Source organism: Phyllobates terribilis, unplaced genomic scaffold (assembly GCF_046119375.1).
Source record: "Phyllobates terribilis strain yellow unplaced genomic scaffold, ASM4611937v1 Scaffold_3__8_contigs__length_932513732, whole genome shotgun sequence".
In the NCBI taxonomy this organism is placed as follows: domain Eukaryota; kingdom Metazoa; phylum Chordata; class Amphibia; order Anura; family Dendrobatidae; genus Phyllobates; species Phyllobates terribilis.
In genome coordinates this window covers 860,833,486-860,855,575 of record NW_027362763.1, presented here as the reverse complement: position 1 = coordinate 860,855,575, position 22,090 = coordinate 860,833,486, and the positions used below count along the sequence as shown (strand labels likewise).

At 43.6% G+C, this 22,090-nt stretch overlaps 1 protein-coding gene across 1 annotated transcript in view; it reads right to left on the bottom strand.

Annotated features, from left to right (window-relative positions):
• LOC141257720 (heterogeneous nuclear ribonucleoprotein L-like) overlaps positions 1–22,090 on the bottom strand; it is an 88,713-nt gene that overhangs the window by 10,435 nt on the left and 56,188 nt on the right. Inside the window, exons 9-12 of the mRNA XM_073672614.1 lie at positions 20,682–20,803; positions 20,091–20,292; positions 19,691–19,748; positions 15,004–15,102 (exon numbers count right to left, since the gene is read on the bottom strand). Coding sequence (XP_073528715.1) covers positions 15,004–15,102; positions 19,691–19,748; positions 20,091–20,292; positions 20,682–20,803 — 481 coding nt within the window. The remainder of the gene's footprint in view (positions 1–15,003; positions 15,103–19,690; positions 19,749–20,090; positions 20,293–20,681; positions 20,804–22,090) is intronic.

The following is a 22,090-nucleotide window of genomic DNA, read 5'->3' as shown; positions in this document are numbered from 1 at the left end:
GGCCGATATTCGCGGTATCGGAATTCCGATACTTAATTCCGATACTTTTACAATATCGAATACCGGAATCGGAAGTTCCCATAATGCCTGCGCTCTGCAGTGTCTCTGAAGGATGACAAGTTGGATGGCAGCGCGATCCAGCCTGTCATCAGAATGCCATCCCAGCGGGGGAGAATTCTCCTGATTGTTTAAAAGCCGTCGGGCGGTAAAAAGCCGCCGGCTTTTAAACAATCGCACAGCCCCATACTGCTTCCCCGCAGCCTCCCACCCCGATCCTCTGCTCCCCTCGCCACCTCCAATCCCAATCGTAATTTAGGACCGGGCGGGGAGCGCAGCACCAAGGAGCGGGGAGCGAAGGACCCGGGCGGGGAAGCCGGCAGTGAAAAGACTTCACCGCCGGCTTTCCCGTTCTGTGCTGCGCTCTCCCGCCGGTTATTTCAAATGAACAGCTGAGGTATCAGGTGATGCTGATCAGCTGTTCATTTGAAGTAGCCGCGGTGCCCTCAGAGGGTTCATGTGAGTTCATGCTTGACTGCATGAACTCACATGAACTTTCCCACGGCCGCACAGGTCAGCCACACCTCCCAGACCATCAGACCGGTCATGATGGGTGTGTGTGCGGGGTGTGTGTGCGGGTGTGCGCGGTGTGTGTGCGATGTCTGCGAGTGTGTGCGGGTGTGCGCGATGTCTGTGCGGGGTGTGTGTGCGGGGTGTGTGTGCGGGGTGTGTGTGCGGTGTCTGTGCGTGCAGGCAGACATAGGCCGATGTGACACTACTACTCCCATCGGCCTATGTCTGTCCCCCGTCCACTCGTGCCAGCAGGATCAGCTTGATGGGAGCAGTAGTTCCCATCAGCCTGATCCTGCTATTTAAATTGCCCTACTGTGCCCCAATAAATTTTAAATACATGTCATTGGTGGCCAGTGGTTGCCTACAATAAATTAGTTCATACATTACCTGTCCCCGCCGATCGCCACCTAAAATAAAGTAAAAAATAAAAAACTACACCTATACTCACCTAGACACCTAATTCCCCGAAGCCATCGATCTCCTGTAATAAAATATAAAATAATAAACCACAACCTTATCCTTACCCCTCTGTAGTAGTCCACGAGTGTCCCACGAAGATCTCCAGTTCAGAGCAGCCACATAGAATGTGACCGCTCTGAACCGCTGCCGCCGCTAGAATGACGGGGCCGTAAGGGTTCACCGGAGTTCAGGCAGCGCTGCTCCGGTTAGCTGCTTTACGGCCCTGCTGTATCGTGAGAAATTCCCACGGTACAGCAGTGCCGTAAAGGAGGTCTCCGGAGCTGCGCTGCCTGAATGCACTCCGGTGACCTCAGTCAGTGGCTCCCGCTGCCGGGAGCGGACGTGTTCCCGGCAGCGTGAGCTTACAGCAGCCATGCACAGCTGTCACCATCTCCAGATGTGACAGCTGTGCATGGGAGATCAGCGCAGGAACGTGGACAGGTAACTATTATTTTTAGTAAACTAAGAATTAAATAAAATGGTGTGTTTTATTTCAAATAAATTATTTTTTTCTGGGTGTAGTGTGTTTTCTTTTTAACACTTTGTAGGTTAGTAATTGGGGTGTCTTATAGACGCCCATCATTACTAACCTGGGCTTCATGGCAGCTGGCGCTGACATGAACCCCACCACTATTACCCCCTGCCACCGCACCAGGGCAGCGTGGAAGAGCGAGGCTAAGTGCCAGAATTGGCGCATCCTATGGATGCGCCATTTCTGGGGCGGCTGACGGCTGGTGTTTCTAGCCTGGGAGGGGGCCATTATTCATGGCACCCTTCCTGGGCTATTAATATCAGCCCCCAGCTGTCTGCCTAGCCTTTGCTAGCTATTAAAATAGGGGGGACCCCACGTCATTTTTTTGGGGGGGTCCCCCATTTTAATAGCTAGTAAAGGCTAGGTATTCAGCTGGGGGCTGATATTAGTAGCCTGGGAAGCTCCGTGGGTTTTACCCCCTTCCCAGGCTTCAAACATCTGCCCCAGCCGTCTGCTTAACCTCCGCTAGAGACTAAAATTATGGGGGATCCCACGCCATTTTTTTTTTAAATAAATCCTTTATTTTAACACTAAATGACATTTGAGGAGTTAATAAAGATGCAGTCCCTAAATTATTATTTATTTTTTAATTAATTTTTCCCAAAACTTTTGACGTGGGCTTCGCCATATTTTTGTATGCCAGCCAGGTACAGCATCCAGCTTCTATGAACGCGCCATTTTCCGGGGCGGCTGCGGACTGCAATTTTCAGCGGGGGGGGGGCAGAAAGCTTGCGCCTCCCTGCGCTGCAGATTCCATCCCCCAGCTGCCTAGTTGTACCTGGCTGGACACAAAAATAGGGAGAAGCTCCACGTTTTTTTTTTTTTTAATTATTTCATGAAATTCATGGAATAATTAAGAAAAAAAGGGCTTCCCTATATTGTTGTGTCCAACCAGGTACAAATAGGCAGCTGGTGGTTGGGGGCAGCCCGTTCCTGCCTGCTGTACCTGGCTGGACACAAATATAGTGCAAAGCCCCACGTCAATTTTTTTTTTAATTATTTCAGGAAATTCATGAAAAAATTAAAAAAAAATTATGTGGGGCTTCGCCCTATATTTGTGTCCAGTCAGGTACAGCAGGCAGGAACAGGCTGCCCCCAACCACCAGCTGCCTATTTGTACCTAGCCGGACACAACAATATAGGGAAGCCCTTTTTTTCTTAATTATTCCATGAATTTCATGAAATAATTTAAAAAAAAAATACGTGGGGCTTCGCCCTATTTTTGTGTCCAGCCAGGTACAACAAGGCAGCTGGGGGCAGGAATCCGCAGCGCAGGGAGGCCCAAGCTTTCTGGGCCCCACCCGCTGCAAATTGCAGTCCGCAGCCGCCCCGGAAAATGGCGCGTTCATAGAAGCGCCATCTTCTGGCGCTGTACCCAACTCATCCAGGGCCCTGGTGCGGTGGCTCACTGGGTAATAAAGGGGTTAAGGCCAGCTTGGCATTATCAGCTGGCCCTAAGCCCGAAATTCATGGGGTCACGCCAATATTAGACATGACCGCCATGAATTTCTAGTAAAGTATTTAAAAAAACACAAACACCCAGAAAAAAGTCCTTTAATTGAAATAAAGACACAATTCTTTATTGTTCTAAATTAAACCATACTTACAGTCACGCCCATTCCAGCTGAAGCCAACGATCTCCTTCAATAAAAGAAAAATAATAAAGCAACCTCATCCTTACCTTTCCATGGTTCCCACGACAGCTTCAGCTCTGCTACATCGAGATGACAGGCTGGACCGTAGCAGAACGCTGCCATCCAGCCTGTCACCCCGCGGACACTGAGAAGCGCAGGCATGCTTGCGCTCCTCAGTGTCTGGCTGTGACGGCATAAAGATGAGCCGAGGTCATGTCCAATGAACTCAGCTCACCTCATGCACGTCACTGACAGCGTGGGAAAATTCTCCTGCACTCAGCGCTTCAGCGTGAGAATTTTCCCACGCTGTCAGTGACGTGCATGAGGTGCGCCGAGTTCATTGGACATGACCTCGGCTCATCTGGATGCCGTCACAACCAGACACTGAGGAGCGCAAGCATGCCTGCGCTTCTCAGTGTCTGCGGGATGACAGGCTGGATGGCAGCGTTCTGCTGCGGTCCAGCCTGTCATCTCGATGTAGCAGAGCTGAAGCTGTCGTGGGAACCATGGAAAGGTAAGGATGAGGTTGGTTTATTATTTTACTTTTATTGCAGGAGATCGTTGGCTTCAGCTGGAATGGGCGTGATGGTAAGTATGGTTTAATTTAGAACAATAAAGAATTGTGTGTTTATTTCAATTAAAGGACTTTTTTCTGGGTGTTTGTGTTTTTTTTAAATACTTTACTAGAAATTCATGGTGGTCATGTCTAATATTGGCGTGACCCCATGAATTTCGGGCTTAGGGCCAGCTGATAATGCCAAGCTGGCCTTAACCCCTTTATTACCCAGTGAGGCACCGCACCAGGGCCCTGGATGAGTTGGGTACAGCGCCAGAAGATGGCGCTTCTATGAACGCGCCATTTTCCGGGGCGGCTGCGGACTGCAATTTGCAGCGGGTGGGGCCCAGAAAGCTTGGGCCTCCCTGCGCTGCAGATTCCAGCCCCCAGCTGCCTAGTTGTACCTGGCTGGACACAAAAATAGGGCGAAGCCCCACATCAATTTTTTTTTTAAATAAATCCTTTATTTTAACACTAAATGACATTTGAGTAGTTAATAAAGATGCAGTCCCTAAATTATTATTTATTTTTTAATTAATTTTTCCCAAAACTTTTGACGTGGGCTTCGCCATATTTTTGTATGCCAGCCAGGTACAGCATCCAGCTTCTATGAACGCGTCATTTTCCGGGGCGGCTGCGGACTGCAATTTGCAGCGGGGGGGGGGGGGGGGGGGGGCAGAAAGCTTGGGCCTCCCTGCGCTGCAGATTCCAGCCCCCAGCTGCCTAGTTGTACCTGGCTGGACACAAAAATAGGGTGAAGCTCCACGTATTTTTTTTTTTAAATTCATGAAATTCATGGAATAATTAAGAAAAAAAGGGCTTCCCTATATTGTTGTGTCCGGCTAGGTACAAATAGGCAGCTGGTGGTTGGGGGCAGCCCGTTCCTGCCTGCTGTACCTGACTGGACACAAATATAGGGCGAAGCCCCACATCAATTTTTTTTAATTATTTCATGAATTTCCTGAAATGATTTAAAAAAAATTGACGTGGGGCTTCGCACTATATTTGTGTCCAACCAGGTACAGCAGGCAGGAACGGGCTGCCCCCAACCACCAGCTGCCTATTTGTACCTGGTTGGACACAACAATATAGGGAAGCCCTTTTTTTCTTAATTATTTCATGAATTTCATGAAATAATTTAAAAAAAAAAAATACGTGAAGCTTCTCCCTATTTTTGTGTCCAGCCAGGTACAACTAGGCAGCTGGGGGATGGAATCTGCAGCGCAGGGAGGCCCAAGCGTTCTGCCCCCCCCCCCGCTGAAAATTGCAGTCCGCAGCCGCCCCGGAAAATGACGCGTTCATAGAAGCTGGATGCTGTACCTGGCTGGCATACAAAAATATGGCGAAGCCCACGTCAAAAGTTTTGGGAAAAATTAATTAAAAAATAAATAATAATTTAGGGACTGCATCTTTATTAACTACTCAAATGTCATTTAGTGTTAAAATAAAGGTACAGCAGGCAGGAACAGGCTGCCCCCAACCACCAGCTGCCTATTTGTACCTGGCCGGACACAACAATATAGGGAAGCCCTTTTTTTCTTAATTATTCCATGAATTTCATGAAATAATTAAAAAAAAAAATGCGTGGGGCTTCGCCCTATTTTTGTGCCCAGCCAGGTACAACTAGGCAGCTGGGGGCTGAAATCCGCAGCGCAGGGAGACCCAAGCTTTCTGGGCCACCCCCGCTGCAAATTGCAGTCCGCAGCCGCCCCAGAAAATGGCGCGTTCATAGAAGCGCCATCTTCTGGCGCTGTGCCCAACTCATCCAGGGCCCTGGTGCGGTGGCTCACTGGGTAATAAAGGGGTTAAGGCCAGCTTGGCATTATCAGCTGGCCCTAAGCCCGAAATTCATGGGGTCACGCCAATATTAGACATGACCACCATGAATTTCTAGTAAAGTATTTAAAAAAACACAACACCCAGAATAAAGTCCTTTAATTGAAATAAACACACAATTCTTTATTGTTCTAAATTAAACCATACTTACCGTCACGCCCATTCCAGCTGAAGCCAACGATCTCCTGCAATAAAAGTAAAATAATAAAGCAACCTCATCCTTACCTTTCCATGGCTCCCACGACAGCTTCAGCTCTGCTACATCGAGATGACAGGCTGGACCGCAGCAGAACGCTGCCATTCAGCCTGTCATCCCGCAGACACTGAGAAGCGCAGGCATGCTTGCGCTCCTCAGTGTCTGGCTGTGACGGCATAAAGATGAGCCGAGGTCATGTCCAATGAACTCAGCTCACTTCATGCACGTCACTGACAGCGTGGGAAAATTCTCCTGCACTCAGCACTTCAGCTTGAGAATTTTCCCACGCTGTCAGTGACGTGCATGAGGTGAGCTGAGTTCATTGGACATGAACTCGGCTCATCTGGATGACGTCACAGAGAGACACTGAGGAGCGCAAGCATGCCTGCGCTTCTCAGTGTCTGCGGGATGACAGGCTGGATGGCAGCGTTCTGCTGCGGTCCAGCCTGTCATCTCGATGTAGCAGAGCTGAAGCTGTCGTGGGAACCATGGAAAGGTAAGGATGAGGTTGCTTTATTATTTTTCTTTTAGTGCAGGAGATCGTTGGCTTCAGCTGGAATGGGCGTGATGGTAAGTATGGTTTAATTTAGAACAATAAAGAATTGTGTGTTTATTTCAATTAAAGGACTTTATTCTGGGTGTTTGTGTTTTTCTTTAACTTTGACTATGGGGTTAGTAATGGGGGTGTCTTATAGACGCCTCTCCATTACTAACCTGGGCTTGATGTCAGCTGGCATTATAAGCTGACATCAACCCCAGCCCTATTACCCCACTGCCACCGCTACAGGGCAGTGGGAAGAGCGAGGCTAAGTGCCAGAATTGGCGCATCCTATGGATGCGCCATTTCTGGGGCGGCTGATGGCTGGTGTTTCTAGCCTGGGAGGGGGCCAATATTCATGGCACCCTTCCTGGGCTATTAAAATCAGCACCCAGCTGTCTGCCTAGCCTTTGCTAGCTATTAAATTAGGGGGGACCCCACGTTATTTTTTTGGGCAGGTTCCCCCATTTTAATAGCTAGTAAAGGCTAGGTATTCAGCTGGGGGCTGATATTAGTTGCCTGGGAAGCTCCGTGGATATTACCCCCTTTCCAGGCTTCAAACATTTGCCCCAGCTGTCTGCTTAACCTCCGCTAGAGCCTAAAATTAAGGGGAACCCCACGCCAATTTTTTTTTAAATAAATCCTTTATTTTAACACTAAATGACAAGTACAGTAACCAGCACTGTCACTGTACTTCATATATATGTGACTGACATGTTTCTATCTATCTAATCTATGTGTGATTCTCTATTCCTTCTATTCTAAATTGTCGGGTTCCGCTGCTGAATTGCCGGCCGGCTTTTTTAAAGAGACGGTGCATGAAAACACTATTTTTTTTTTATATAAATCCTTTACACTAAATGACAAGTACAGTAAGCAACACTGTCACTGTACTTCATAGATATGTGACTGACATGTTTCTATCTATCTAATCTATGTGTGAAGCTCTATTCTTTCTGTTGTAAATTGTCGGGTACCGGTGAATGCCGCTGATGAATTGCCGGCTTTTCATGTCATTCTACATTATTCTTAGTTGTTTTACTTCATGTAGAATTAACCTACAAGGAAAGAAAGGGTTTATTTTCATTCCGATATTTGTGTCCCATTGACTTGCATTGGTTTCCGGTATCGGAATCGGCGATATCCGATACTTTTTGGGTATCGGCCCGATCCAATCCGATACGATATTTCCTGATATCGGAAGGTATCGCTCAACACTAGTCAGAAGATAAAAGCTTGGTATTTATTGAATGGAGCATAATTTTTAATAAATGTAAATTACAAAACTATTTACTTCCACCTTTTCTGCTTGTTTAAAAAGTATTCTTTATGGTGGTACCTGGACTACTGAAATTTAATTTTAATATTAAGGACTGTGAAAATAATTCTAAGCATACAGTAAGTTGCATGTAGCTGTATGAACTGGTATTCTTAGATTGTAACTGACCCAGTAAGAGACTAACATGAATTTTATACAAAATGTTCCACTCTGATGAAAAATTGTATGAAGGTGCCCATGAATGTTAAGTACTGGGTGGTATTTTTATGTAATATATGGGTATTAGGGGTAGTACGTGGGAAATATATCAGATTTACTTTTATAATTCAGAGAATTTGCAAATAAATATAAAAACAGTGTGTATTTACAGTTATAGAAATACATTTTTTAAGTTTATATGTAAATTAGACTTTAAATTTGCTAGACTGATCTTAGTGTAGAGGGGGTAGTGATTTGTATAGTCAGTCGACTTTCTATGAGCAGAAGAGCAAAAATAATGACTGTTCATTCCAGATATTGGAAGGATTTCTGCACCTGGAATTTCATATAACTCAAGTGTTTTTTTTTTTTTTTTAATGGCAGGTAGCATTTAAGCCACGGCTGGGAACATCCGTTGTATAAGAAATATGTTGGTTTATTACATTTATCTTTTTGTCTGGATGATGGAATTTTAACAAATCAAACAAAGTTGTATTTGTTTTAATCCTTGCAAGTGTGAACAGTTTCTGAAATTTTCTGGCAGGTAGCACTTACTTTTCATTCTTAAAATACAGGTAAATGTTATACTGGATATTATCACAGACTGCTGAAAGTACAGTGGTGTAAAAAAGTGTTAGCCCCCTTCCTGATTTGTTATTCTTTTAAATGTTTGTCACACTTAAATATTTCAGATCCCAAAACAAATTTAAATATTAGACAAAGATAACACAAGTAAACACAAAATGCAGATTTTAAAATGAAGGTCTTTATTATTAAGGCAAAAAGAAATCCAAACCTACAGGGCCCTGTGTGAAAAAGTGATTGCCCCCTAAACCTAATAATTGGTTGGGCCACGCTTAGCAGCAACTGCAAGCGTTTGCGATAACTGGCAATGAGTCTTTTACAACGCTCTGGAGGAATTTTGGCCACTCATATTTGTAAAATTGTTATTCAGCCACATTGGAAGGTTTCCGAGCATGAACCGCCTTTTTAAGGTCATGCCACAGCATCTCAATCAGATTAAGGTCAGAACTTTGACTAGGCCACTCCAAAGTCTTAATTTTGTTTTTCTTAAGCCATTCAGAGGTGGACTTGCTGGTGTGTTTTGGATCATTGTCCTGCTGCATAACATAAGTGCGCTTCAGCTTGAGGTCACGAACAGATGGCCGGACATTCTCCTTCAGGATTTTTTGGTAGTCAGCAGAATTCATGGTTCCAGTTACCACAGCAAGTCTTCCAGGTCCTGAAGCAGCAAAACAACCCCAGACCATCACACTATCACCACCATATGTTACTGTTGGTATGATGTTCCTTTTCTGAAATGTTGTGTTACTTCTATGCCAGATGTAATGGGACATACACCATCCAAAAATTTCAACTTTTGTCTCGTCAGTCCACAGAGTATTCTTCCAAAAGTCTTGGTGGTCATCAAAAAGTTTTCTGGCAAAACCTAGATGAGCCTTTAAGTTCTTTTTTGCTCAGCAGTAGTTTTCGTCTTGGAGCTCTGCCATGCATGCCATTTTTGCCCAGTCTCTTTCTTATGGTGGAGTCATGAACATTGACCTTAACTAAAGCAAGTGAGGCCTGCAGTTGTTTGGATGTTGTTGTGGGGTCTTTTGTGACCTCTTAGATGAGTCGTCACTGCGCTTTTGGGGTAATTTAGGTCGGCCATCCACTCCTGGAAAGGTTCACCACTGTTTCATGTTTTCGTCATTTGTTGATAATGGCTCTCATTGTGGTTTGCTGGAGTCCCAAAGCTTTAGAAATGGCTTTATAACCTTTTCCAGACTGATAGTTCTCAATTACTTTGTTTCTCATTTGTTCCTGAATTTCTCTGGATTGCAGCATGATGTCTAGCTTTTGAGGATCTTTTGGTCTACTTCATTTTGTCAGGCAGGTCCTATTTAAGGGATTTCTTGAGAACAGCTGTGGCAGTAATCAGGCCTGTGTGTGGCTAGGGAAATTGAACTCAGCTTCCCAAAAATGTGATAAACCACAGTTAATTTATTTTTTAGGGGGATGGAAATCACTTTTTCACACAGGTCTCTGTAGGTTTGGATTTCTTTTTCCCTTAATAACAAAGAACTTCAACTAAAAACTGCATTTTTTGTTCACTTGTGTTATCTTGTCTAATACTGAAATTTGTTTTGTGATCTAAAACATTTAGGTGTTACAAACAAGCAAAAGAATAACAAATATGGAAGGGGGCAAACATTTTTTCACACCACTGTATAACAGCAACCGCTCACTATACTGAAGCCAGCCCTTAGATTATGGCTTATTAATGTCCTAGTAACCAGCTTTTGTAGCTGTAGAAAGATGTAGTCAGATATTAATTTTCCCTGCAATGGGCAATCCAGGAGAGTTGTATTGGCGGTCCATGTAATGCACAGAACAGCCAAGTCCACCAATCTAGGGTAGATGTATCGGTCGTCCATGTAAATGTACAGATGACCTGAGTGAACTACCGTATTTTTCGGACTATAAGACGCACTTTTTTCCTCCAAAATTTTGGAGGAAAGTGGGAGGTGCGTCTTATAGCACGATATATATAATAATAATAATAATAGTTTTTATTTTTATAGCACCAACATATTCCACAGCACTTTTTAGGGGGGACATATACAGACAATACAGAATAAGCATATCTCATATCGAAAGGAGTGAGGGCCCTGCTCGCAAGCTTACAGTCTATGAGGAAATGGGGGAGACACAAAAGGTAAAAAGTACATATATTGTATAATGCAGCCTTGATATACTAAATAGGATAAATAATAATACATGGACTGGTCGCCAGCCAGTATGTGTACAGTCCTGACAGAGGCTATTAAGTACATGGTTGGCATGAACCTGAAGTTGAAGAAGATTTTAATATGGGGGAAAACTGAGATGGACAGAGTGTGTTTAGGCGATATGCCAGTCTAAAGAAATGTGTTTTTAAGGTTTGCTTGAAACTGTGGGTATTGGGAATTAATCGAACTGTCCTGGGTAGTGCATTCCAAAGAATTGGCGCCGCACGCGAGAAATCTTGGAGATGGGAGTGGGAAGTTCGGATTATGGAGGATTTTAGTTTTAAGTCATTTGCAGAACGGAGGGCACGTGTAGGGTGGTAGACTGAGACCCTATGACTGGCGTATAGCAAATGTGGTGCCAATATTCAAAAAGGGGACAAAAACTGAACTTGGAAATTATAGGCCAGTAAGCTTAACCTCTACTGTGGGTAAAATCCTGGAGGGTTTCCTAAGAGATGCTATAATAGAGTATCTGAAGAAGAATAACCTCATGACCCAATATCAACATGGGTTTACGAGACCGTTCCTGTCAAACTAATCTGATCAGCTTTTATGAGGAGGCAAGTTCTGGACTGGACCAAGGAAATGCAGTGGATGTTGTGTATATGGACTTTTCAAAAGCTTTTGATACGGTTCCACACAAAAGGTTGATACATAAAATGAGAACAATGGGGATAGGGGAAAATATATGTATGTGGGTTAAGAATTGGCTCAGTGATCGGAAACAAAGGGTGGTTATTAATGGAAAACACTCAGACTGGGTCTCAGTTAACAGTGGGGTACCACAGGGGTCAGTATTGGGCCCCCTTCTTTTTAACATATTTATTAATGACTTTGTAGGGAGCATACAGAGTAATATTTCAATATTTGCAGATGACACTAAACTCTGCAGGGTAATCAATACAGAGGAGGACAATTTTATATTACAGGAGGATCTATGTAAACTAGAAGCTTGGGCTAATAAATGGCAAATGAGCTTTAATGGGGATAAATGTAAGGTAATGCACTTGGGCAGAGGAAATAAAATGCATAATTATATGCTTAATTGTAAAACACTGGGCAAAACTGTAACTGAAAAAGACCTGGGTGTATTGGTGAACGACAAGCTCACGTTTAGTGGCCAGTGTCAGGCAGCTGCTGCAAAGGCAAATAAAATAATGGGATGCATTATAAGAGGCATAGATACTCATGAGGAGAACATAATTTTACCTCTATACAAGTCACTAGTGCGACCACACTTAGAATACTGTGTAGAATTTTGGTCTCTGGTGTATAAGAAAGACATAGCTGAACTAGAGAGGGTGCAGAGAAGAGCGACCAAGGTTATTAGAGGACTGGGGGGGTCTGCAATACCAAGACAGGTTATTACACTTGGGGTTATTTAGTGTGGAAAAAAGAAGGCTTAGGGGTGATCTTATTACTATGTACAAGTATATGAGGGGACAGTACAAAGACCTTTCTACTGATCTTTTTACTCTGAGGCCAGGAACGGGGACAAGGGGGCATCTTCTACGTCTGGAGGAAAGAAGGTTTAATCATAATCACAGACGCGGATTCTTTACTGTAGGAGCAGTGAGACTATGGAACTCTCTGCCGCATGATGTTGTAATGAGTGATTCACTATTAAAATTTAAGAAGGGCATGGATGCCTTTCTTGAAAAGTATAATATTACAGGTTATATATACTAGATTCCTTGATAGGGCGTTGATCCAGGGAACTAGTCTGATTGTCGTATGGAGTCGGGAAGGAATTTTTTTCCCCAATGTGGAGCTTAGTGTTTGCCACATGGTTTTTTTTTGCCTTCCTCTGGATCAACATGTTAGGATATGGGTTGAACTAGATGGACTTAGTCTTCCTTCAACCTTAAAAACTATGTTACTATGTTTTTTAAGAGAGGAGATGTAGGGGGGTACTGAAGCATGGAGCGCTTTGTGGGTAAGCGTGAAGTTTAAATTGAACTCTATATTGGATGGGCAACCAATGCAATGACTGGCACAGGGAAGAGGCATCGGTGTAGTGGTTGGCGAGGAATATGATCCTGGCTGCTGCGTTAAGGACGGATTGGAGAGGGGAGAGTTTAGTAAGAGGGAGACCGATTAGTAGAGCGTTGCAATAGTCTAATAGTCAAGACGAGAATGAATGAGAGCTACAGTAAGAGTTTTTGCCGAGTCAAAGGTGAGAAAAGTCCTGATTCTTGAGATGTTTTTGAGGTGTAGATAACATGAATGAAGCAAGTGATTTGATGTGAGGAGTGAAAGAAAGATCTGAATCAAAAATGACCCCAAGACAGCGGGCTTGTTGCTGGGGAGTAATGGTTGAGCCACAAACGGAAATGGCAATATCGGGCACAGGTAGGTTAGTGGAGGGAGGAAAGACGAGTAGTTCAGTTTTTGACAGATTCAGTTTTAGGTAGAGGGAGGAGATAATGTTAGACACAGCAGAAAGACAATCACTGGTCTTTTGTAGTAATGCAGGGGTGATGTACGGAGCAGAGGTGTATAATTGGGTGTTGTCAGCATAGAGATGGTACTTAAAACCGAATCTGCTGATTGTTTGTCCAATAGGAGCGGTGTATCAGGAGAAAAGAAGGGGGCCTAGGACTGATCCTTGAGGAACCCCGACAGTAAGGGGAAGTAGGGAGGAGGAGGAGCCGGCAAAAGACACAGAGAAGGAGCAGTCAGAGAGATAGGAGGAGAACCAGGAGAGAACAGTGTCCTTGAGGCCAATAGTGCGGAGCATAGTGAGGAGGAGCTGGTGATCCACAGTGTCGAATGCTGCAGAGAGATCCAGGAGAATCAGCAGGAAGTAGTGACCATTAGATTTAGCTGTTAGTAAATCATTAGAGACTTTAGTGAGGGCAGTTTCAGTAGAATGTAAAGAGCGGAAACCAGATTGCAAAGGGTCAAGAAGAGAGTTGTCTGAGAGATAGCGGATGAGACGGGAGTGGACCAGGCGGGAGTGGACCAGGCGTTCCAGGAGTTTAGAGATAAAGGGAAGATTGGAAACAGGTCTGTAGTTGGCAGTTCTGGTCAAGGGATGTTTTTTTAAGTAATGGTTGTATGCTGGCGTGTTTAAAAGAAGAGGGAAAGATACAAGATGAGAGGGAAAGGTTGAAAATTTTAGTTAGGTGAGTGGTGACAGCTGGAGCAAGGGACTGAAGGAGATGTGAGGGAATAGGGTATATATATTCTGAGGCTGTTCTTGGTGGGTTGTGGGGGGAGCTGCAGCGGCGGAGGAGCGGGGCACAGGAGGCAGTAGCCCCCTGCTGCATCCTACACTGTGCCCGTTGCTAAAGAAAATGAATATTCACTGTTCCCCACGCCAATAGACTTGGAGAACAGTGAATATTCATTTTCCTTAATAGCGCGCACACTGTACTTGCAGCACGGCTCTTGGCATGGATGGCACCCTTCATCCCTCATCCTGGTATGGCCCCCCCAAAGCCCTCATCCTGGTATGTATGGCACCACTCATTATACATACCAGGATGAGGGATGAAGCGGGCCATACATACCAGGAAGAGGGATGAGGGGGGCTACACATACCAAGATGAAGGGGGCCATACATACCAGAATGAAGGGCGCAATACATACCAGGATGAAGGGACAAGGGGGGCCATGCATACCAGAATGGGGATAAGGGGTGCCATACATGTCAGGATAGGGATGAGGGCCACTTATAACAGGAAGGAGGGGGAATTGGGGGACCTTATATTCATTTTCCTTACAACAGTGTCAGCAGCAGACCCCCTCCCCCTTAACAGGGCATCATGACCACATTTTTTGCTTACATTTCTTTTCCTCCTCTAAAACCTAGGTGCGTCTTATGGTTTCGGTGGGTCTTATAGTCCGAAAAATACGGTAGTCTAGGGAGATGCATTAGCCGTCCATGTAATGCACAGATGAGCAGAGTCCACCAGTCTAAGGTAGATGTATTGGCTGTCCATGCAATGTACAGATGTGCAGAGTCCACTATTCTAGCATAGATGTATTGGCGGTCCATGTAATGTACAGGTGAGCAGAGTCCACCAGTCTAGGGGACATGTATTGGCCGTCCATGTAATGCACAAAACAGCCAAGTCTACCAATCTAGGGTACATGTATTGGTCGTCCATGTAACGTACAGATGACCTGAGTGAATCAGTCTAGGGAGATGTATTGGAAGTCCATGTACTACACAGGTGAGGCGAGTCCACCAGTCTAAGGCAGATGTATTGGCTGTCCATGTAATGTACAGATGAGCTGAGTTCACCAGGATGGGACTGCTGTGTGCATCTGCTCTCTGCTCTTGCTTGATTTGTTTGTGTTTCCATTTCCAATAGGTGTTTGATCAGACAAAGACATTGCTTCTCTTGAAGGCCTAGTTAGAAATCCACTACAGTACAGAATATTTAAGGACATAACGGCACTTACTAGGTACTCTGATTTGGTAGTGATTTAATACTGTGAGTGCTTCAACCGCTTCAGTCTTTGTTTCCCATTCAAGGAGACCGGACAAAGTTTTTGATGATGCTGTAAATGACATACAGTAGATTAGCTTAAATAGGGAATGAAAACCAAAGCCATAGCCATGATTAATAATAGTAATGTATAATTTAAAGTACATTACTAAGTAACAGCGTGGAATATACTGTACATAACACTTGGCCTACACTAGATACTTAAGTCTCACACAGTTGCTTTCGCTCTCTATCATTCCCTATGAGTAAAAGAAAAGCAACATGCAATACATGCGCAGTTGAGTCAATTGCAAAGTATCCAACAATGTTGAAATATCTCAGAAAGTCATAAGGCAGCATTTAACTTTCTTTTTATTCCTCAATAGCAAACTCATGTTGCATGGGATTAAAGTCATGTCACAGCGGCAAAGATAAAATCCAGGAAAAATTATCTGATACATCAAAGACGTGAGCAGCTGTTATTACAGACAACTCTTGATACTCGACATAGTCCTCAGCTCTTCGCTGCAGGTCTGACTTCTGGGAATCCCTGCTGATTTTGCCATGGGAAGATGCAACCATCTATTACCTGGTGTATGGACAGGGATTGTCGTGATGACACAAACCCCTCCAAATATGACCACCAACACCAAAATGAATGGGTTCTATAGAATCAAAACTGGTTTAGCACTACTCAAAGATTTTTAACAGTAAGAATTATTAGTAGATTAGTACATGTCCGATTATAATCGGACAAGATTGTGACTTAAATGAAATTTACAAGCCAAAAGGGGTTTAGGATCACTGTAAAGCCTTTTTATTCTGAAAATTGATGGTGGCTTGAAATCAATGACCTCACTAAAGTAATTTCCCACATACAGTCATGGCTGAAAGTTTTCGCACCCTTGTTTCTCCCAGAAAATTATTGCAATTACACATGTTTTATTATACACATTTATTTCCTTTGTATGTATCAGAATAACACAAAAAGAGAGAGAGGAAAAGAAGGCAAATTGGACAGAATGTCACACAAACCCCCAAAAATGGGCCGAACAAAATTGTTGGCACCTTTCCAAAATTGTGGGTAAACAACTTTGTTTCAAGCATGTGATGCTCATTCAAACTCACCTGTGCCAAGTAACAGGTGTGATCAATATGAAAATCACACCTGAAACTAGAAAAAAAAAAAAGGGGAGAAGTTGACTCAATCTTTGCATTGTGTGTGCCACATTAAGCATGGAGAACAGAAAGAGGAGAAGAGAACTGTCTGAGGATTTGAGAGCCAAAATTGTTAACAAATATCAACAATCTCAAGGTTACAAGTCCATCTTCAGAGATCTTGATGAAGTTTACAACCCATCGCACTGTAGCTAATCTCCTTGGACAAGAACAGCAAAGAAACATTGATGAAAGTTGCAACGCATGATAGTCTGGATGGTGGATAAGCAGCCTCAATCAAGTTCCAAAGAAATTCAAGCTGTCCTACAAGCTCAGGGTGCATAAGTGTCAGCACGAACTATTTGTCCATATTTGAATGAAATGAAACACTATGGCAGGAGATCCAGGAGGACCCCACTGTTGACACAGACATGGAAAAGCTAGACTGAAGTTTGCCAACATGTACGCGAGTAAGCTACAATCCTTCTGGGAAAGCTACTTGTGGACAGAGGAGACCAAAATAGATCTTTTGGGTAAAGCACATCATTCTACTGCTTTCCGAAAACGGAATGAGGCCTACAAAGAAAAGAACACAGTACCTACAGTCAAATATGATGGAGCTTCAAAGATGTTTTGGGGTTATTTTGCTGCCTCTAGTACTTGCCATAATGAAATCTGAAGATTACTAAAGGATTTTGGGTCACAATGAAGTGTCCAGTGTCAGAAAGCAGGGTTTGTGTCATAGGTCATGGGTCTTCCAGCAGGACAATGACCCCAAACATACTTCAAGAAGCACCCAGAAATGGATGGAAACAAAGCGCTGGAGAGTTCTGAAGTGGCTAGCAATGAGTCCGGATCTAAATCCCATTGACCACCTGTGGAGAGATCTTAAAATTGCTGTTGGGATAAGGTGTCCTTGAAATATTAGAGACCTGGAGCAGTTTGCAAAAGAAGAATGGTCCAAAATTCCAGTTGAGAGGTGTAAGAAGCTTGTTGATGGTTATATGAAGCAATTGATTGCAGTTATTTATTCCATAGGGCGTGCAACCAACTATTAAAGGGGTTGTCCACTACTATTCAAAATAGTCCAATGTGTTTTTAAGCGGAATAGAAGCTTCTTTCTAATTACCTCCCTCTGCTGTTTCTGCCTGTGAGCGGCGCTATCACAGGGGGTCCCTCTTCTGTGTTCCACGGTGGCTGCTGGGTTGTGGGCGGGGTTACTCCACGCATCACACCCAGCATCCACCGCGCGCTATCCCTCTCCCCATTCATTGGGAAAGAGTGCAGTGGATGCTGAGTGTGACGCACAGGGTAACCCCGTCCACAACCCAGCAGCCACCGCTTGGACCCCATCGCTGATTCACGCCTCACTTGACGTGACGTCAGCAGGGGGTCACGTGCTGCCTGCGAGCGGCCCGCAATAGCGCTGCTCACAGACAGAAACAGCAGCGGGAGGTAATTAAAAAGAAGCTTCTTTTCATCATAAAAATACATTGGGCTATTTTGAATAGTAGCGTCATAAAAATACATTGGGCTATTTTGAATAGTAGCGTCATAAAAATACATTGGGCTATTTTGAATAGCAGCGGACAACCCTTTTAAGTTGAGGGTGCTAACAATGTTGTTTGGTCCATTTTTGGGGGGTTGTGTGTGAAATTATGTCCAATTTGCCTTTTTTCCTCTGTGTTTTGTGTTGTTCCAATACACATGAAGGAAATAAACATGTGTATAACAAAACATGTGTAACTGCAATAATTTTCTGGTAGAAATACTTCATTTTCTGGGACAATTTCAGCCATGACTGTATACATAGACATACAGACACACAAACTATTCCAGCCAAATTTGTACTCAAAATGCCAAAATAGTGCTTCTTCCCTTTCAAGCCCTGCCAAGTGCCCAAACAGTAGATTTGTTATATAGAAATTGTGGAGTCCATTTAATCCTTTTACCAATTGTGAAAATGAAAAATTTGTGGCCAAGACAACTTTTTAGTTAACTTTTTTATTTTCACAACCCAATGTGATAAAATTATCTGAAATGCCCGTGGGGTAAAAATGCTCACTGTACCCCTAGATGACTTCCATGAGGGGTGTAATTTAAATAATGAGGCAATTTTTAGCAAATGTGACATGATGTCCACAAACTATTCCAGCCAAATTTGCACTAAAAAAATCCAATAGCACTCTTTCCTTTCTGAGCCCTGTGTTTTGGTCAAACAGTAGTTTCCAACCACATATTATTGCTTCATTTGGCAGAAATTGCAAACTTCGTTGAAAAAAAAATGAAAATTTGCTCCTAAATTTTTAAGTCTTCTAACATCATAAGAAAACAAAAGCAAGTTTGAAAAATTACGTCACCGTAAAGTAGACATATGGCAAATGTTAACTATTTTGCATGGTATCTGTTGAAATGGCATAAAAACTCAAAGTATGGAAATTGCTAATATTCCAAATTTCATTACATTTCAGAATATTTCATAAACATAAATAAGCACAAAACATCAACCTAAGTTTAACACTAACAAAGTACAACACGTCATGTAAAATAAAAATAAAAATCTCAGAATCACTGGAATTTTCTTTTTTGCAATCCCAAAGAGATTACCGGGTGACAGATTTGAAAACTGGGCCTTTGTCATGCAGGTCAAAACTGGCATTGGCGGTAAGGGGTTAAGACAGACCTGGGCAAAGTGCGGCCCGAAGGCCACATCCAGCCCTCTGGCTGTTCCAGTCCAGCCCGCAGACCAAGACAGCTGAGGGGCTAACAGTAACCCACTGGCCGCACTGAGCCCTTCCCCGCCTGCACGCCGTCACCGCTGTCTCCATCCGCAGTGAGTCTCCATCCGCGGTGAATACATTGGTGGAGGAGGGGCCGCCGCCTCCCTTTTCCACCAATCAGTGTGAGAAACAGCTGACACTGATAGGATGGCATCAGCTGTGCACTGCGGAGAGTCAGTGCATAGCAGACAGGAGCAGAGACAGAGCGCCGGGGGAACGTGAGCGAGGTAAGTTTGTGGTGGTCTTTATGTGTATGGGATGTTTGGCGGGACACTGCGGGGGCTGTAAAGCTGGACACTGGGGTAGGCTGTTAAGCTGGACACTGGGGGTGTGTGTCAAGCTGAACACTGGGGGGGCTGTGTGGGGGCTCATGCTGTATATAGAGGGGCTGTGTGAGGGCTCAAGCTGTATATAAGAGATGTCAGCATACTTAATTCTTCTCAATAATAAAGTGATAGTTAATATTAATATAATAATTAGAATTAATATGTTAAATATTAATATTGAGCAGAATTAATTTCAGGCTATTGGTATGGCCCTCCACAACAGTCACTGTCTCTCATGTGGCCCCTCGGGAAAATTAATTTCCCACCCCTGCGTTAAGATCTAGTGAAAAAACAATAACAATAGCTATTAATTTTTAAGCCTAAAACATTTTTACAAAATGCTATTTTCTTTGCTACGATGGAAGCTGTAACCTTAGCGGTATTGGATTATACTTACGTTTGGCATCAAATACTTTGTACTTGATGAACTTTGGAACTAGGTGATCTTCACAGAGCTGCAAGAAGAAAGGAAACACATGGAATTGATAATTTTCTGTATTTTATAACAAAGAACAACACTAATATTACAAATACTGATTCTTGTATTACTTGTGACTATCCTATATATTGGTGCACTACATCACCACTATCGATTTGGGCTGCAAACATACTAAAGCTACTTGTAATGGGTCTTCAGGAAACCAATTTTGTCTCATGGTAGGTGGGTACAGTTCTACTCGCATAACAAAAGCTTCCCTGCTCTGAATGTTGTGACACTGTGTGGATGGACTTGGAAAAGTGTAGGAATTGTTGACTTGTGCTTTATTTTGGTGCAAAATATTCTAAACATAACTTACCTTCTGGAAGATACTTTCTTCCATGCATAACGGAACATTATAGTAGTGAAGGACACAAGAAGGTGGCTGGATTATGTTTTTGGAAGCTTGGCCTGCACTCGTAAACCTATTATTCTTGCTCATTGCAAAATCTTTGTAACTACTTGTACCATCTTCAAGTTCAAATATCTGACTTGGAACAACAGAGTGCTGTTTTGACACACTGGAAAAAAAAGGAAAAAAAAAAAGACAATCTATAAAATCAGGTAAAATATCACATTTCCCTCATCCGAAAAATGAGGAAATTTAGAGAAAATGTATTATTAGCTATTTGTTATGTAATCTGAGAGCAGTATGATGTAGGATCAGAGAATTTTCACAATTAAAATCTAAATAAAATGTTCAATAAGATCGATTTATCCAGAAGAATCAATTAGACTTGTACTGCACGTATTAGAATTACATTCTCATCTTGTAGCCAAAATCCAAATGTGAACATATTGTAAGTGGGTGTGAGCTGCCTAAGGAAGAAATGCTGGATCTCAAGATTGTGATCTTTAGCTGGTTTAATTAACATAACACATGCAAGTTACATAACCTGATCTATCTCACCAAACATTAAGTCTCTTTCCAAAAACCTTCACATTATTGAGATGAGTAACTGCTCTCTCCACCGCATACTCATCACCCATCTCTACGAGGGCCGTGCCTGGAATGGTCTTCATGAACTTTACCTAAAATCAAAAGACAATTAGAACAAAGTAGATATCATCATCAATTTATATTTCATAAACATTGTTGTCATTAACAGGCCAGTTATTAAAATGGATGTCTTATCAGGACAACCTCCTTTCAAATGAAGCCAGCCCTGCAGAAAAACTATATATCCAACTTGGTAATATTTTTTTCTTTTGAGGGGAGGTGGGGGGGGGGGGGGGCTAAATCAGCCAAAAATATACAATGCTAATAAAATACATATGGGTGTCAACCTTTCTGTTAGTCACTTTAGAGTTGTAGTTTGGTGGATGGCGCAGCTTTTTATTTTCTTCTATTGATTTTTTGTAATTTATTTTCTAACTGTCTGCTTTTTTTTTTTATACATCATATCGCACCATAATAAGATCTTTTTAAAGAGCCATTTTATTGTTTAATTTTTTTGACGTGACCAATTTTCCCTGTAATTGTGGCTGACATATTTGCCCCAGTTACAAGGGAAATGCAGCTTCCGGACAAAGACTGCAGAGCTTGTGTCTGCAAACACTCAGCAACCTGCAGCTGCAGCTACCTGGCACTTGGTGATCATGTGCACAGCAGTGGCATTGTATCTTCTGAGCTGTGTATTAGACACAACTTCAGTAAAAACAGAGATAGTAATAAACCTTTTGTGCCATCTCTATTGGGAGCCTAGATGTCTCCAGCAGCCAGCTCCCCTCTCGTGAATCTATGCTATTTCCAGGCAGCTATAGACCCTGATATTTATATGCAGACCAGCCGGACGTTGAAGAAGCATGGTTGTAGGTGTAGCGCTGGCGTCCCTGCCCTCTGCTAGGCAGGGACGCTGCTCCCCTCACCGCTCTGCTCCGTGCCCGGCGTCCTCTTCCCGCTCTGCTGTCAGCGCGCGCTCCTTCCCGGCGTCCTCCTCCCGCTCTGCTCTCAGCGCGCGCTCCTTCCCGGCCCCTGTGCTTAGGGCGCACGCGCGCGCGCTCCCCTCCTCTTAAAGGGACCGCGCGCGCCGTCCTAAGGAGTCCCCGGCCAATGGCCGGAGGACTTCATCATATATAAGGCACCTCCTCCAAAATGGAGGTGCCCGAGCAATGTTGTTTGCACCTGTGTCTCACCTGTGCTTCAGCCCTCAGGTCCCGTTGCCAGTTACCTGCCAGTTACCTGCCTGATTCCTGCCTGAATACTTGTTACCTGTCTGCTAGTCTGAGGTCCGACGGTCTGCCTTACTACTCCTGTCAGTCTGTCTAAAGGACCAGCCTGCCCGCTCACCTGGGAGCGCATATCAGCTACCTGCCTGC